This window comes from Sceloporus occidentalis, unplaced genomic scaffold, assembly GCF_023333645.1.
Source record: "Sceloporus occidentalis isolate IW3139 unplaced genomic scaffold, rSceOcc1.0.p SCAF_22, whole genome shotgun sequence".
NCBI classification, from domain to species: Eukaryota; Metazoa; Chordata; class Lepidosauria; order Squamata; family Phrynosomatidae; genus Sceloporus; species Sceloporus occidentalis.
The window spans coordinates 6,436,439-6,456,079 of record NW_028317002.1 but is presented as its reverse complement, the minus strand read 5'-3'; the positions used below and the strand labels follow the sequence as shown (position 1 = coordinate 6,456,079).

Below are 19,641 nucleotides of genomic sequence, written 5' to 3'. Positions count from 1 at the left end.
TGGCATTCTGCGATTTCCTATTGAAGAACAGCTAACATCTGGCTGCTGCGTTTTTTCACTAAAAAAACGCCAGGTGGCGCTATTGGCGTTTTTATGGAAACCTTTTTTATAGTGGAAACCTAGCCTTAGAGCCGTTTTTGGAAAATGGCCTGGGAAAAACATTAAAGTTCCTGTAGCTGATGTGTCTTATGAGCTGTTTCACCTTCTAATAAAATAGCTGTACCTTAAAATTACTAGACAGCGTTTATGGTGTTTTCTTTGTAAATACACAAAAGATCCTGAGAGAGATAACACAGACTATTATCAACAAGCTTGTTCTTGTACTTGAAACAATCTCCAGGCATTGACACCGCTATCTTTAACCTTTGTCCCACCTTATATTTAAAGCTATCACAATCAGGGCCATTCCTAGTCTTACTGGCGCCCTGTGCAAAGACATGCTTCAGGCCCACCCCTGGAAAAAACCCAAGGCTTGATAAAGCTATTATACATAATAACTTGTTCATTATCAATGCCTGATCAGTTCACTACAATCTGCATTGTTATCAGGTCACGGATTCCAATTACACAACTATATCTATTATTTTATATATTTTTTTAAACATTTTGTACAATGGGAGTTATTTAGAACAAGTGATTATGGTGCAATGTTTGAAAAATGGTCTCATCACAATAGCAAACAGCGGAATGGGCCGATCACCTTTTTCAAACTTTTGCACCAGAATCACTTTTTACACATAAACCCAACCTTGTTGGTTCTGAAAGGTTGTGGCTAAGTGTAAAATCTGAACGTTCAGCAACAAATTCATATTACAGTGTATTTAAATCCATCATGGTACCATGGTAGGAGTTGGTCAGCAGCAAAAGCGAGACTTATTCCTTACCACTGACCTAAAGTAAATATACTCATAGTAAAGCCAAATGTTTCCATGTAAGCAGGTTACACAGAGGATTCGGTGTGGTTTTCAAATAAACCATCTACATAAGACTGTTGCTTTAAGAAAGAAAAACACCCATGCTATTCACTCCAAGGTTGTGAATATTTTGTACACCTGTGTACATAGCTCCTACTCAAAAAAGTTTGACGTTTCAAAAGGTTCTCCTTCTCTTCAATTTGCTCTGCCAGGTATGTTATCTTATTCAAACATTCTAATTGCCACACAATCTTTCAACATCTCATCATCTTAGCACCTAGCTGACAAGTTCGGCATTCACCTGAGGGCCTCATTAGACTGTGGCAGTTCAGTGGGACAAAAATACCTCAAAAATACTTGCTCAACACCCAGGCGTCTGACTGACAAGAAAATAATTGGGCTAAACAAACCCAAAAGCTCAGAGGTGCTGCCAGGACCTAGTGTGTGCAACGAGTCCTCCACAATAACAGTCAGAGTTGTGACTGGTTCATGTCAGAACTAATCTTTGAACAGCAGATGGTGGTGACACATGCCGGTGACAGCTATAGAAATGGCATGCTTGTTACTGCACATAGTGAACCCTCTTAGTCAAGACTACAGCAAGATCCGGGAGACGGAGCAAAGCCAGCATTAGCAAATATCCTATTGGGTTGTACGTAATAGCAGAGTCTTTAACCAATTGTGTCAGGGAGGAACGGCATTTAATTGCAATATTAATTAAGACCATAAACTCTTCCTTGTACACATTTGTTAGAAGTTTACCTGTCGCCTGAAACCTATACATTAATTGGATACAAAATGTAAATTTTGCTTAACATTTTTAAACTGTTGAAATAAAAATAATTTACAAAGTACTTGTGCTCTATGCTCTACTGAGAAATGTTGTATGTGAGGTTTTATCTGCGTGCCTCCAGGTGGCGCTAGTTGTGGACTGCAAGATGCAATGAGAAGTTAGAATGAATTTCTAGTATGCATCTGCTGTACAGCTGCACAAGCTATAGGTAGTTTTCATAAACGAGTGTAATTATTCCGGGTAGATGATACTTCCCCTGTAAGACAAATACTTGTTTTCACTCTTAATATAGCTCTAAAAAAAGGAATATATTAAATATGTGTATAGGGTTGTGGGTATATACTTATGCACTATGAAACGGTGTAAAGAAAGTAGTACAATTGTCACAAATTAAAAGAACGTACAATGTCTGGTGCATATTCACAAAATAAGCAAGTGTATGTCCCAATTAAAATACCTGTCACACAAGAACCAGCAAACGCTCAATGCAATTGTTCTGAAGATGTGCACTAAGGCCAACTGATTGCAAGCCTCCATTCACACCATCCTTGTTGTTATGTTATGTCACTGTGTTACTGGGCATCTGTTAATACTGTAACTAAGGTGCAGAATATTCGGATGCGCGTCTCAGCCAACGGCCGGCCTAAGCCAGGTTGAGCTCAATAGGAAAGCCAGTCTTGAATAGATGTTTCTTTGGAGTCTGTTTCCAAGGAAACCGTGCCCCTAGAGGATAAGGAAACAGAGCTACACCAACCCCCTATTCTCTTTTGACAAGATGTTGACTGTTAGAGAATGCCATATCCTCTGGGATTAATAGCTTACTTAAAGAGGAAAAATGGTGATGCCAAACAAGTCCTCTATAACTGGCGCCCACTTTAATGTAAAATGAGAATGACAATTAATGGATTTACAAAGCTTATGGAAATCTTGTCTGGAGCTGCCTGCTTGTCACAGACTTGAAAGCGAACGCTTTTTCTAATCTTAGATTCAATGGCAATATGTCACGGAAGCAATATAACATGGGTACTGCATACTTATTATTCAATCTGAGTGAAATATTAGCATAAACTTGTCTCTGTACAAACAGATAGCCACAAAGGCAAGGTTACGGGGTTAGACTTTGAATCTGTAACGTTGTAACCAGGGAGCAGAAGGTGCTTCATAAAATAATTAACGCAATTAAAGCCTGATCGGTACTCAAGTTTAAAAAAAAAAAAAAAAAGAGGTCAAAGTATCTGTGATACAACAGGTGTAGTCTGAAGCACAAGAGAGAAGTGTGTTTTCAATAGACTCTTGAGGAAATCCAAATATGTGCACTTCTTGCAATCAGTCAATTAATACATACACTCAAGGTCATTCTGTTTCCCAAAGAGCACTTGAGAACAATTCATTTGCTCTCCAGCTTGCTATCTTTTAAGCAAAAGTTTGTACTGAGCATTTAAACAGCTCATTCAAGCCTTATTCAACACACCTTCCTCAAACAGACATTCTATAGCACTCACTCACCATCTGATTGTGTGCGTGTGGGAACGCATGCACGGTGGTGCAGCTGGAATAGTACTTGCATTAGGAAAAATAACCCTCATAATCTCTGGAATGTCAGTATCTTGTTGCTATCTGGGTTTCAGAGTGATAAAATTCATTATGATAACCGTGTGATCAAAGAAATTCATGGTAGTTGGTGATAAATATTAGCTGCCAAACAATACTGGTTTTCATTGAGGATAAAATGAGGTTTGGAATGTCCTTCAGTGATAAAATCATTATTAACAAAAAAGATGCCACCGGGGTTAGAGGAAGAATCAAGAGTATGGGCGGCATTGCCACATCAGAACATAATTTGAATAAGGAGTTCCAGTGCTATGTTGTATGTATAATAACAAACAAAGTATGGTTGACACCACCATAGAAAATAAACATGTGGGGAAGTTTCCTTGGCTTTTTCAAGGGAAATAAAGCCATGCTACACAATTCTTAGCTATCTAACAGATAACAAACACTGGCCATCCATGGTTATCGACCAATAAGGCTTCTCCAATCATCATTTTTACTTTAAAACATAAAAAAATCCAATTCCTTTTATTCCTAGTATTCCTAGTATTTTTCAATTATGTTTTCTTCTCTGCTCTCCATAGAGGTCCAACGAACATGTCAGGAGCAATCTTCACAGCGTCAAATAAGACGGACCATCTGTTGTAGTTCATTTCAGATTAATGTAAAAACTGTGGCATTTTACATCTTGGCAAGGACAGTGCGTCAGAGGAAAATGTGGATAATGAAAGACCAAGACCACCAGGTGCTGGGTAATCAACTGTTCATTAATTAACATATTAATCTCACCAAGAATATCAAGCAGAACATATACAGTCATTTAACCACAATATTCGAGTATACCCACTTATCTTTTAGTAGTTTGGTATGCCTACATTTATCTTCAACCACTAAAGTCAAATTTCAAGAGGATAAATTATTCTTTATGGTTTGCCAGAGAGGGATGGTATGTTAAAATAGTTTATAATACTCTCCAGTGTCATACAGCCATTGTATAACCTTGTCATGTAGTGTCTCTATAAAGTCTACCTCTTCTCATTATGGCCCTCACATGCTCTTCAAAGAACAATGTTGTACTTATCAAACAGCAAATGCAATTACCCTTCATTAAGCTGATGACCTAAGCGACAAAATATATTTGCTAGGGTTAAGGGAAACTGGGCAGAGAAGTCTTGTGTAAACAACAGAACAATACAGCTTTATCTTATCTGTAGAACTTATTGCTGCCTGTCTAACTGTGTGTTTTACTGCCAAAATAAAATAAATTGAATCAGCTCACACATGATAGCATGTTCTTTCCTAACTCATACTAATTGCTTGGCTAATTGATGTTTGTTGAACTTTCTCCATTTCATTGAGTGATTAGGTACAAAGCTAACAGTTGACATCTGTAGGCGCTTAACTGGCGTCTGTAATTACTGTTAATGTTAAATAATTGTTAGTTAATTGGAATGGTAACCGGCTGAATGGAATCCAGATTGTGAAGCAACAAAATAGTTGCTTTTCTATTTCTATTTAAATAAACGTACATATTGGGGGGGGGGCGCAAAATATTTTATCACAGTTATGAGAAGACACCCAAAGCACCATGGTTTAAAGGATCATAGTTTTGTGGAATTTACATATTTTTTATACCAAAATTTAATTTTATATATATATATATATATGACAGAAGAATCATGTACATGCATTTCGAGCATGTGCAAATTTTCTACTCTTCAGATTTACTAAAACGGGGAAAAAGTGTATTACGCTTGAGATTTTATAATAGTTATTCAACTTGTGCTTTAGCAAAAAAAATATATACATACTATGTGAGATTCCCTCCTACTCATCTTAATGTATGTACATTACTTATACTGCTTCAGATTATACTGTTTATAGAACATTAAACTGACTACGGCTCGACAGGTTATTAAATCTACGAAAACAAATGATTCTGATTTGTTTTTGTCGATTACTATTTAAGATGTCTAGGCATTTACTCAAGGTCCCAGCTATAATTGACCCCACTAGTCTTCCAGACATAAAATGCTGTTTGTCAAAAATAAACAAGTTGCTAATGATAAATGCCATTTGTTTAAAATGTACAAGCGTATTACATACATAGATATAGCAGATAGGTCTATAAAGTACAAGGATTGGTTTAAAGTCTTCATGAATAAGTTAGTAAATGCTGATATAACAATTATCTAGTCTACTGATTCTTTAGGATTACAGAGTGTTAAACTGCTAATCTAGGAAATCTCATTAATCATACATAATGTATTGTTCTAATTGGATATCGATGCCTAAATCCCCTGTACAAACCTTGTACAATCAGACTGCTGTGTGAATTGGGGCTTTTAAGAAGAAAGATATGCTTCACACAGGAGAAAATTGACCTTCCTTTTCAGCAATTTCTTTCCTCGTGGCAAGTTAACACTACGTAATGCGCAAACTCCTGACTTCTAAACACAGTTAAAAACCTGCTTTTGTTTAAGAACGTAAACATGAGGTTCATCAAACTGACAGCTTCCTGACAGACTTGTCATTCACCTATCCAACCAATCACCAAAGAGTCAGCAATCAAAAGCTAATAGGACACAAACTGCACAAAACACATTTGGACGTACATCTACACACAACTTTGCACCTGTTTTCCAGTATTGACACTATGGCGGAGAAGAGGATCATCTTTCAAGATGTTTAACGGTTGGTGTTTAGACTACTAATCCCTCTGGAAAAAAAATACTTCTCTTAAGTTCTTCTACTTGAAAATATGTTCCTCACCCAAAAGGACATGAGGAGAGGAAAAAAAACTAAAACACTATTCACCCAGCACCTGCATGTATCTATTGATTCTTTTAAAGCATTCAAGTTACTAGCACAAATTAGCATATGGCAAGAAGAGGACCTCATGAACAGGGAAGAATGAATCCATTTTAATGGAAATAGAGGCCAAAAGAATAATCTACCATCTACAAAAAGGCTTATTTGTGTGGGGATTTCCAAGAAAAAGCTTAGGAGAGCTGATGTTGATTTTGGACTGTACAAAGAACCTTGGATTCTTTCAAGAGAATGAAATCACAACACCAACAACAAAAAAAAGAAAGAACTATAGTCTTGCTGTCAATGATTCGTATTCAAAACCAAATAGATGCCACAAATCAAACCCTGTAAGTAAACACAAATAAAAAAAAGGAGAATAAAAAAGGAGAAAAAGATAGAGGAAGAAAGCATCCTCTTCATCAATCACTTCTCATTCTTCTAGTGAAGAGAGTCCTTCACCCTAGAAACCCACTATAGTTTAGGAATGTTGATTGACTGGGCTGGTATCTGTTCTTCTGGCAACGACCCAATAAAGGCCTTGCCCAAATTCCAAAGCTTTTTACAGCAAATTAGGGATATATAAAGCTATTGTTACAAGGTGCCATCTTTTTTTCCCATGCCTTCTATTATATTCTGATTATAAAAAAATATATATTTTTTGCTTCACATCTATTCTATAGTATAGTAAAGATATCTAAACATTGGTAGATAGATAGGTAAGCCAATAAACATAAAGATATACTTATTGTTTTCAATATCACCAAAAGCAATATTTCAAGCATTCAAATATTACGCCAAACTATTTTCAAGGATGGCTGAATTGCAATATGCTACAATTCATACAATATTCAAAACCCAGACAACCCCATGGTGCATACAGCTTATTTATCTCTCCCTTCAAGGGTTAAATCACTATTTATTTCATCACTGTTTATAAAGGATTATAAGAAAAGCTAAAATAAAACGCAGATGCTCTCCGAAAGATAAACACAAGTTAGAACACGATTAAATCAAATTGAATGCGGCTCAGGGATTAGAACGCGGATCGTTACTTATTTCCTGTGTTTAGTCGGTGTTTTTACATGATACATTATATTCATTGAAAAGTCTATCAGTTCCATCTTTCACATAACCTGTTCTGTTTGTAATATCTGCAATGCATCAACGTAATGTGACCTGTTTAGAGCCGTTGGGGAAATAAGTATCAAACACAGATGGCCTGTTTCACAGCACTGGAAAGGAAACGCTGAACCTATTGAGTGAAATGTGACTTCAAGACGACCTCAGATAGTAATTGTTTCCTCTGTTCTGTGGCATTAAATACTAGCCAACAATACAAGCCAAGGTCAGTTTATAGACAGGTGCGAAGGAGAACGCAGCCATCTGAGACTTGGAGCAACCAATTCATTTCCTTAGCAAGAATTTGCAAACTGTATTAAAATCTCAGTAAAGCACGGTGTTAATCTCAGAACATTACAGCAGAAACACACTGAATTATACACAAGGGGGATATTATAACACAGCGACCAAGTCAGAGGTGTCAAGAGTCATTGTTTTACTAAAACGTGCCTGCTGTAAGAAGAGTTCGGACAAGTCCCTGCAGCAAGGCAGCCATGGATCTAAAATTTTTGGACAATTATAACAATCCGACACTCATTCCTCCTACGAGAATACAGCCAGTTTGCGTCTTTTCATCTGTGCTCTGTCCAACCTAGAAGATCTCCAGAAGTTGTTGGACAACTACTATCAAAGTCAGCTAGCCAACATAGTGTGAGCTACAGTTCAAAAACAATCGAAGACTATATGTTTCTATAATATTCTGCCACATTCTCCCCATTATTGCATTACAACAAACTGTCCTACTTATCGAGCCATTTCACGAATATTGATTTAATCTGTAGTTTAGCAAAAACAAAACAAGATGGAAGTACAGACTCAAAATATTCTACCGCATGAACCCAGGTTTCTTTCATTTATGTCTACAGACATTCTGTAAACCCGTCTCTTCTATTCTACACTATGTCATGCAAATGTAGGAAATGATTCTTTGAAGCTAAAACAAACATAGCATTTAATTAGGCTTAAATCACAGCCATAGCCAATGGACATGAAAGTAGCAGATGTTACAAAAACATTTAAACTGAGGCGACAAAGTAGAAAAGGTACATTTTAAATTTGACATCAGAAAAGAGCCAAAGTCTTACCATTATTCGGGAGGGTGCTAAATAATTTCTCTGAACTGGCATCCGAAACCTAGAGGGAAAAAAAATAAAGAGAGTGGTTAAATATCTCAAATCTCTTAGAATAACGTAGAATGGTCAAATGCATTAAACTTGTTAGGTGTTAATTCTCTGCATGCCATTTTAGCTAAAATGTTTTCATTATTTCCAGAAGCACTTGGCCACTTGGCGACGCAGACCTTAAATACATGTAACTGGCGCCATTAAACAGTATTAAAGATGACTTCATTTCAATGCATGATTTTAATTTTCTAATAATGAACTCAATTTTGTCTTGCTCACAGAAAAAAAAACTGTTGTTCCGTCCACTAGGTGGTGCTGTCTAGCTGCACAACGTAAATTCTGAGAAGGGATTTTCATTCTAGATGATGTTGTTACCAGAATCCTGCACTTTCTTGTTGTGCTAGCAAATCCGATACAACTGAAGCAGTGCAGTGGTGTAGTGGTCTCAGAGACACATTATTTTTAATCGCTCTTGGTTCAGGACATTTATGTTACATTGGTATTTTGTTTAGCTTACTCCTTTTTCATTTGTTTTTTTTTTTCTAGCTGAAGCGCCTCTACAAATTTAAGCACACAAGCCTCGTACACAGCTATAAAGAAACACCACAAAACGTACAAACGTGTTTATATCTATATGTGTAGATGGAAAACATACAAACACGCACTGTATACATAGAAAATATAACCGATTTGCAATGTGTCGCCATCGCTCTTGGTATTTAAAAGGTCAACAGAAAAAAGAACCGCTTACATTTTTCGCATTACTATATAAAAATATATTAGCGGTAAGAACACCTACTCCTGAATCTTTAGGCCATATATATTTATATGGATGCGTTTTTTGCGCACATATGTTTTTTGAGATGCTTAACAGTTTCGGTTATATGAGCCAGAAATGTGCTTTCGCCATTTCAACAAAAGACGTGACTTATGTACCTTGGAAGGGTATACCTTTACGTCTATTTACTGTTTTGCTTCTTGTACTTAATTTCATTTCCTTTACTGTGTTATTTTCTTGTTATATTACAGTTTTAGAGTAGTCCAGTTATAATGACGGCTACATGTGTTTACTGATGGCAAATCAGATACACATTCATGTAAATACGCACATTATGAGTTTCATTGTCTACTGGCTCCACTTAAATCATGGTCTCGCTGAAGCTCCATTAGGCATTAGTGAAAACCAATGTCCAAGACACACATACTCAGGCCACTCACTTATGCTAACTGACTTCATCAACAGTATTGATTTGTTTTGATCTTGAGGTCAGAGGTCATCGACAAGACCATGAACTAAGCACCTCTTGACAGCAGAGAGGGTGCTGAAACTGTTGGTTGGTGCAAAGCAACACAAACCACCCACGCTTGGGGCCAGACAAAAGCAAGGTATCTATGGAACTTGGAAGACAAATTCTCTTTAAATACAAATGAAATACTCAGATTGAGAAGACGGTCCGTGAGAGGAATAACTCAAAAATCCACCAGTACTTCATATTTCTGTTACGGCACATAAAGACGCAGATCTGAAGCACGCAACCATTTTTGATTCTCGCAAATCGTTGTGACAGATATATTCAAATGAACACTTCTGCTACCAGAGTACTCAAAGGGTTAAGACACATAAACATGGCCACAATGGTAAAAATGTCCGCATACGAAGGTCACCCAAACATAGAGAGATTTTTAATATGCCCTGACAAACATCTGGGTAGGTAAACTACAGCATTCGTTTTGTTTGTGAATAACAAAACTGCACAAAAAAATATAGCAACAATATTAGTATTTTGGCAAACTTTAATTTACATCACTTGGTCATTTATTCGTATGTTAACATCTCAAGAGCCTTATTTACCAAATTAAAAAAAATCAATTTACATTTTGGTGAGACATAACGTTTTAGCAAATCCCGAGTCTCCACCTTGATTTTGTAACCCCAAAAAAACTTGCAAAAAACCAATGTCCGTTCTAAAATTTATTGTACTTCTTACAAACAAAATACAACATAAAATTTATATTATAGACCGAAAAATACTAATACAAGAAAAGGTAAAAATTCTTGTATTATATTATCATTCAACTTCCTTTGTACGTCTTTTATCCAATACAAACGGTGTTCTATTTAAAATAAACTGAGCTCACCGTTCATTTATAAAAGGGTCGATCTAACCCTAGCGAAGAGGACAGCCAAAACGTGAGACTGATCTTCAATTAATTAGGCCAATAGCTATACTGTTATTGATGCAGTATTGCTAATGAATAAATAAATACAAAAGGGGATAGAAATAAATTGCCTACTTTCACAATTTCAGGACAATGTACAAGAACCCAAAAAAGAATTTAAAACGCATACTTTTGCGCATTTACCTTACGCCTTGATAGACCATGTACCATGTGTGAGAGATTTATACACACCTATGTATATATACATACAAACATATAAATGTGTTAGAAAATAATGATGTCAGCTGAATACATATAATCTAAAAAGGCATATTTACGTATGTATATATGTATGTAATACTTGGATTATAGAGACAAAAAAATATTGTCTTTTGTTATAATATTTCCTTTCGAACAATTGTTTAAATGATTCTTTTTTCAAGGACTTCAGAATTTACAAACGCAAAGGATATTTTCCTCTTGTTCAGTCTACGGCCTATGCCTATTCATATGACAGTTAAAGTGACTGCGACTATTCACTTGCCGTCAATTTTTATTAATGACTACATTGACTATCACAGATTCGTATTGCCAAAAATTAGACTACTTAACTCAATCAACGTAATTTCATTCTGCATTGTTTTTACGCAACTTTTAATCAAAACCACACAAAAAATGCTTTGAAAGGTAAAATAAAAAAAATCTGTTCTTATCCACTGAAAAAAACTGCAGGAAAATAAAGCTATTATTTAATGATTTACAAAGCGCAGCCACATCCCGCAGCACTGTGCAGTGGATATAGCTTTACATTTAACCAACGGGTGCTTTCTAATTACCAAAGGGAATTTTTAAATAAACAAACTGCACACAATTAGACAGCCAGAATTTTTTGGAAAATGCTAAAGTTTTGAAATATTGTGGTTCCATTAAATGAACATGTACACATAAACATTGTTTTATATATATATATATATATATATATATATATATATATATATATATATATATATTATGTACATTGATATTTTATATTTGTAGCCACTATAAAAAATGTTTATATATGATTTTAAACTTTTAGGTTTATTTCCTTCCATTCTACCAGTCCAATGTTTAGGATCTGTAGAATCAAACTGTTACACTTACACAATAACAGTGTATATGCGACTTGTTGTTGATTTGTGTGGATGTCTGAATCCAAGCAAATTTCTTTTATTTTCATTTTTTTCTTTTCTTGCTTTTAACAACCAGGGGTGGGGTGGGAGGTGAGGTTTAATCAGTTTCTAGTATATGGAAACTGTCCTGCACACATTCTGTAATTGGTCCTGATAATGCAAAATCCATACGGTGCAGGAGGCTGGGAAGAAATGTATGGATCAAGGGGATAGGGAGAGGTGGTGGAGAGCAGCGAGGGACAGATATGGCAGCCTTACCTCTCTTAGAGAGTTTCTGCCTTTTCCCTGCCCAGTTGGGACTCAGATCAAAGCAATCTTTCCAGCATATTGTTTTCCGGGAAGTACAGTACAATTCAATGCACAAAGGACGTGGCAAGCAAAACACACAATTAAGCAGGGGGAAAAAATCATCCAAGGATCAGTACATGTATTCTGCAAGACAAATACTTCTGTTTGGCTCTCTTTGATGTATTGTCACTGCATCTCTAATCTACCTCCATCAAAATCTGCAACTCATTCATACAACCCCCTTCATGGCCCTGGTGGTCATCAAAAGGCTGCTTTATGTTTCCCATGCATTTCAAAATGTCAGGTTTCATTTCTCCTTGGTCCTGAAAGCCTTGAAGGAGTGTATATATATTTATTTATATATATATATATATATTTATATATATATATATATATATATATATAGATATATTTATATCTATCTATCTATCTATCTATCTATATATATATATATATATACATACACATACACATATACAGCCAGGCATTTAAGAAGGACCTCCCGATCGCCTTGCAACCCTTTTAACAATTAGAAGTTAAACATAACCCAATGGATCGTCTAGGAGAAACAAAATGTTAAAGGTCCAACAATCACTAGATCGGAGTTTAGAATGTTGTGTACAAAGGATTGTTGATCCCTGAAAGACATGGGACAATAAGGGGGCAAAGTGTCATGCATGGGGCATCAGGGTGAATGACTGATCCCATACCTGCTTCCTGTAGTCCTCAAGGTCCTAAATTCCAGATCTGACTTCTCTGTGTCTCTAGAGTTCTTCTACGTTAAATAATACAGTATTTTAGAACCACACGGAGTAATCCACGAAAGGAGGGTCCCTTCCACCCATGGAGAATAAATCCAGACATCCTTACAAAAGAGGTAAAGGAGAGGGATCGTTGCTTTCGTATGTGAAGGTTGTGCTGAAGATGCAGGACCGTATTAGAATAAGAAATACAAAAAAAGGAGGAAAAAATGCGAGAATATCCCGGTGCTTCCTGATGCAAATCCTGGGTGGCGGTGGCAGTTTTAATAAAATGCGAGCAGGCAGAAAGGTATCAAAGCAGCAGGACAAAGAAAGCCATGTGCAGATCCTGCCGCCAGCTCCTGATCCCCCTTCAAGCAGACAGACAGACAGCAGCAGAGGCAGCTTCCTCCCCCACCCCCTGCCTGCTGCTGCTCCTCCTCCTCCGACACACACAGCCTCAGCCCCGAGCGCTGATCCTTCACCCTGCTGCTCCTCGCAATCCCGGGACACCCCCTGTGCGATCAGCACCTCCACGATCTGCTCCTCACTGATCACACAGCCCTTCCTGCACTGGGGATCTCTGATCTGCCATACAAAGTGCAAAAGGGGAGATCAGCACCTACAGCAGCACCTCCAGGATCTCCTCCTCTCTGATCACAAAGCCCTCCCTACACTGGGGATCTCTGATCTGCCATACAAAGTGCAAAAGGGGAGATCAGCACCTCCAGCAGCACCTCCAGGATCTCCTCCTCACCGACCACAAAGCCCTTCCTGCACGGGGGATCTCTTATCAGGCAAAAGTGGAAACAAATGGGGAAAACACTCAGTTTACTGCATACCCCTTCTTAATAAAATTAAGGAAATAAAGTGAATTCCATTCGAATATATCCTTCCAGGGGTTGTTTAAAAACATCCGATTGGCTTATTATGCGGTGAAATGATATTTGCTGTGTATTAGAATCTTGATCACAGGTAAAATCCTTCCAAGCAATCAGATTTCCAGCAAAAGGTAGAAAGTCAGCCTTTGAGGACCAAGCAGTCTTCTGTGGGCATGTCTGTCCTTCCTTGCCCTGGAGTTAACTGTGCAGTGGGGTGATGCTGGTTTCTTGCCGATCACCCACAGTAACTGTGACAGGCGGTCACACTGGTTCCTTTCTCTAGCTCTATAGGTGTGTGTCTTTCACTCTAGATTTCCACACTGAATACAAGTGCTTATTCATAGACTGCATTCCAGGGCTGGGGACATCCCACAGGCTGAGGCAGCCCCACCTCTTACATCCTGCATCAACCTGACAATCATTTAAACTACTTTGCCCTTTGCTTTTTTTCCCCTTTTTTTGCCACCTTTCTTGATATTCCTATTTATTACGCAATAAATCCACCAGTAATGAACCGCTACAGATAAAACATTTCAATACGTACCTGGGTACCTGTCCATGCCTGCAAGCTGAGTGACAAAATGCCACAGTGTATCTCCTTGCATCATCTAGAACATAATATCCTTGGTTCTACGGAATTTTACTCTTTTTTTTAATTTTACTATTTTAGAAATGTGTCGGCACAATTCCACAAAATGCAGGAACATCTTTCATTGAACGTAATATTTCATACGTTATGAAAGGTACTCAATGGCTTGTTAACTATTATACTGTTGTGTGAATGTATGTGCAGTCATTTCAATGAAGGTTAAGCATATGGGATTTAATGCCTCAAATTAGTGATACAAGCACAACATCAACCATTAAAAACAATTGTGAGAGGCATGAACAGCCTGCCTGCACATTAGCTTACGACGGAGGACGTGTTACAATATATTCTTGGGAACAGTAGGGGAAAGATTTCTGCATGTTTAATAGGGAATATTAAAGTTGATGGAAAGAGGGGAATGAGGCTTCCTTAAACCATAGGGGAAAGCTGGCAACATTCAGCCCAGGGGCAACGCCAGCAAGTTGGTCCAGTAATAAATCAACCAAACGCACATTTAGAAAACAACATGCACAGTGGATAATTCAAAACACATTAACAGAAAGGGCAGGAATGCATACAAATTCAGAACACAGAAAAGATTCAGTGATTTTTTCCCCTAAAGTCCCATTTTCTGTACATGCCCTGGAATTAATACGACACACAACAAACAGACAATGGCCCCAAATCTTTATATCAGAGCAACGAAGGGTGCAATTATCCCCTTTCAAGCACTTCAGCTGCCCATATCCACATGCTCCTCAACAACTTTTGTGACCAAGATAAAGTCTTATAAACATGGAAGACAAACTCCAGACCTTGAGAGCCATAACCAGGCCAGATTTTCTGGATAGCCCACCATGAGCATTGGCAACTCAATCAAAATAGTTATTGGTAATTACATCACTTATGTACAAAGTAATTACCTAAACTATGATCTGCTATCGGTCCTCAAAGATTTTGACATCTTATATAAAGCATGGTTGGTTTCAAAATACATGGAGATGCAGGAGATGTCAACGTCTACTGTTTAAAAAAAATTGTCAATGCTCTTGTGAAGAACGCACATGAATTGTTGGAATTCCAACAATTACAAATGTCAGCCTAACAGGAAAACATATTTTTGAATTAACACATTTTAACTTAAGTCTCCCATTATACTTTCATTTGGCTCTACAAGTACCCATGTTTACTAGAGCATTGTGATATCATACTTTGCCTGTAGACTGCACATTCAGAACATTTGACTTAATATTGATACAAGGTCTGACATTAGCAAGGACCGATGGGAAAATGGCTTTAGACAAGCAGTGGGAACGTTTCTAACAGATGAATTAGGTACTTACATAGTGAGCTAGCACGCTATCTGCTATAAGCACTGGCTATGATTACAACTGTGGACCGAAGGGGAGCATAATTCCAGTAATTTTATTGAGTGAGGATGACAGCTGTGGACTAAGGAGTTCATTGTAAAATCACTGGAGGGATGAAAACACGGGCACTATACATCAGAATTTCAGTAACCATATCAAACTTAACACTTAAAACAGTGACATTTGTATGAGATGCATTCCTTAACATCTAAAAGACTACAGAGCTTTGGAACACGTATGGCCACAACATCTATCAAAATGGTCAGATGAAGGTTATGCGTAATCTAGGATGCTCCAGTTAATATAGGCCTTCAGAGAACCCCCCCCGAAGTACCATAATGCTATCCTGCCATTAAACTTGCACTTTCCGCTGTTCCTCCTACGATCTTCTAGATTGGAAGCACATTCAAGCAGAGCCTTGCTTACCTTCCATTTCTGTAAGTTACAATTGTTAATTTATGCACTACTTCCTATGTCCTGCTTACCATTGTACAGCACTGCAGAATATGATGGCGCTATATAAATCGATAAACAATAAAACAATGCGCCACTACGTTGTGAGATTAGCAACAACACATGCAAGCAATTGTCATGAAGGAACAACCCAGCAAAAATGCAACTTTATTATTATTTTTATGAATATGTTTAGAACCGTTCATTGAAGAGGTCAGATGCCCAAAAGAATTTTTGTCACCTTCTACAAATCTTATTATAAAACATTTTTTTTTTTAGTTTAAATCCTCCCATGTTTGTCTTTCTCCATATGTCTTGCATAAAAACTATACACTGTACAGAACTGTTTTCAGACAAAAGACCTGCTGTTGTGGCAGCTGCAAGCAAATGTTAGTAATGCATCAAAGAAAGGGCCTTAAAAAGACTCAGACATCCAGATTGTCTCTACTACAAGAAACATATTATTATTATTGTGTTTAAGGAAGATGTTTGATGAAATTTCCACATCCAACCGTGAACAATGTTCCAAGCCAGCAGTGTCACTGTTTTTTATGATTACGTTATCTGCGATAATCCTTGCTCTTCTGAACAGAAAGAGCTATTAATTGCAGGTCTTTTAGACATCAAAGGAATTAAACATATAATTATGGGAGTATATAGTGGTGTCATTGGTTCTTTTCACAGAATTCTATGGATTATCTCTTGGCATCTATTCTTTGTAAAATATCTGCTTCTGTAATTAGTGTACACAAAGCACATCTAAATAGATATGCAGCGGCTGGAGGGACATCAAAATAATATTCTAATAGATTGTAAGCCTGCAAGAGCCAGCCTCTCGGATCCTTCTGTACCAGTATGTCTTACGTTTGTTCATGTTATTGTTAATTTGTAGTCCTCCTTCCTTGTATAGCTATGGAATCTGCTGGCGCTCTATAAATATAAGTATAATAATAATGACGGTATGCAATTACTAGCAATCCAGTTGTTGGGATTCCCACTCCTGCAATCCTCAGCCCTGTCTTTTTATAATGTATGGTGGCCAGATGGCTATTTTAAATGGGGACGCCTATTAAAAAAATGCATACTGCAGAGCAGCAATGGTTTGAATCCAGCACTGCAATACAGACTTTTCAAAAAGCGTTCCTGTTTAAAGGGGCCATCTGGTAGTTCTATGCCTTGGTGACATTAACGGTAATAAATTGTTATCAGCACTGAGACTGTGATTAAGCCAAGACATTAGTTGCCACTTTACGTTACAGTATATTTAAGTCTTATGGTTATTGATAGAATGTTTAGAACGTCTTGTAACAGTGGCATGTTTTTCTTTTCTTCAGTCCATTTGTTTGATTATAGAGCATCATCTTCATCAGTATATTTATATCTGAATTTCCATTCCTGTAACCATGTTAATGTTATTTTATAAATTAGCATATTTAGATTTGGGAGTAAGGGATCATACCCAGGCCAGGCTGGCCACCAAGAAAACCTTGCAAATTCCCAGTGCCCAATGGTACCACCCATGTCACTTTATTGCCGCTTGTGCCCCAAAATTGTGTGTCATTTTATAAACTGCTGGCCGGGGCCGATTTTACTCCTAAATCAGGCCCAGATTACACCCTGTAATAATGGTAACAGATATGCCAACAGATGATGGTAAGAGGCAAAACGTACTTTTTACTGTTATATTTGAGTGAAAGGACTGTTGCCATGGTTGGACTAATAAAGTGGTGTAAGCCAAGCTTGGTAGTAGAGGTATTCACCTCTGACAGCTGATGACCTTTGACCGTCCATTCTACCCTTGACTGTCCAAAGGTACACTGCAACCAGTTGATGTAGCGACCCATTTGATTATAATCTCTTGCATTTGGGGCTACATATAGGATTCTAATGAGGGACCCATAGCAAATGAGGGAGAATTTGAAATGCTCTGGCTATGTCTCAGATGTGATGATGGAGAAGGAAGCTACAAACCTAAGTAAGTTAGAATATAAATAGGAATGAAAAGTGATAACTTTTAGTGTAGGGTCTACTTATGGTCAAGGGCATTGATAATGGGGGCACAGTGGCAATTGTCCCCCCCCACACACACTTTTAATTTCCACCATATTTTCTAGAGTAACAGAGAAAGAATTTGTATGACGACTGTAACATTTTTGGGCATGTTTTATGGATTGTGCTTTACTTCTAGGGTCACTTGGTTGGCCTTGGCCCCCAGGCTGAATGTAGCCAGTCCTCCTTGGTTATTATTTCGTCTCAAATGACAGTTCCTGTATAAAATGTGAAACTATATCAGAATAAAATAAATAATATCTTATGTTTAATATACTAGCATTCCAAAAGTAAATAATGTTATATTAATACTGTTAAAAATTAAGGTAATACAATAATTCAATAATCATATGCAAATGTGTTTTTTTTATGTATTTTTTGTATGTATCACTATTCTGCCCTATGCTTCTTTTCCCACTGAAAGATTTATAAAAGGAGTGGTGTGGGTAAGCATCTTCTTCACATACAAAGAGAAGTGAGCATTTCTTGCCATAATATTATTGATCCGTGCCACATTAGCTCCTATCTATGTTGTAAGTGCTACACACTAATCTGCTCTCAAAAGAGAATGTACATTTAAAGTGTTTTATAATATAGATTTACCATGTTATGGCTATTCTATTCCCAGTCTCACTGGGGTTCTTGTATATAAATCCCAGAAGAGTTAAATGGGGGTAACAAGTCATCACATTTCAAGCTGCAGCAATGTGAACGTGGTACTATAGTCCCACGAGCCATTATCAGTGGTTACCAGGGTGCCACAATATCAACTTGGATGATAAACCACTCGCCTGACACCAAGAAAAAAAATGATAATTCTCTTCCCTTACTAAGATCTCCCTCCCACTATTTTCCACAAGGAGGCTTTTTACACTCATTAAATGCAACCTTATCTCAGAAAGACTGCAATCCTCAGCAAATGACAAGAGCACCTAATCTCATTTTCTGACAAGCAATTCTGACAGCACCTTCCTTTTGATTTCTAAGACACGTAGCTAGACATATATTAATCTGTCAATCATTGCAAAGAGCAGGCATGGAGGAGGGGTAGAATGTAAGCAGGAGGGGGATCATTGGGATGTCTGGGTAAAGACATTTGAGGAAGGGGGAACAAGGCTGCACTTTGGGAGATAAAACGAAAATCAATGGGTGGGCTTTCATAATTGTTACAGGATTATGAGATTTCATTTAACATGGGAATAGCAAAACGACGTGGATCACCTGTTTATTGGAGTATGTGACAAAGTGTAACGTGTTGTAGCTGAAAAGATGTCATTCTGTAATATCTTTCACGTGAAGTGACGTACAGTGTACCACCCAGTGGCCATGATTCTTACTCCATAATTCTAGTAAATACAAGAGGGGGGGCTACATGTATGGATGAAGCACATACATAGCCTATGCAAACAAGTGAATGTTGCTTAAAAAAACCATCAAGATGTCTAAATGTGTCGGTTTTAAAAACTGATGAAACGGCAACAAAATTATGACATCTCACAGGTGAAAATAATTATTTCCCAATATAGGAAAATTTCCTAACATTTCAGTGCCGTACTCAACTTTGTCATGGAAGAACCCAAACCAAAAGCACATTTCAGAATGGTTCACTGTAGCAATTTGTGACAGG

The 19,641-nt window shown here is 37.4% G+C and overlaps 1 protein-coding gene across 3 annotated transcripts in view; it reads right to left on the bottom strand.

The window, feature by feature from the left end:
• LOC149300928 (autism susceptibility gene 2 protein-like) overlaps positions 1 to 19,641 on the bottom strand; it is a 668,047-nt gene that overhangs the window by 44,559 nt on the left and 603,847 nt on the right. For all 3 annotated transcript variants that reach the window (XM_089484559.1, XM_089484557.1, XM_089484558.1), the window contains one exon: positions 8,274 to 8,322. In XM_089484559.1, coding sequence (XP_089340685.1) covers positions 8,274 to 8,322 — 49 coding nt within the window. The remainder of the gene's footprint in view (positions 1 to 8,273; positions 8,323 to 19,641) is intronic.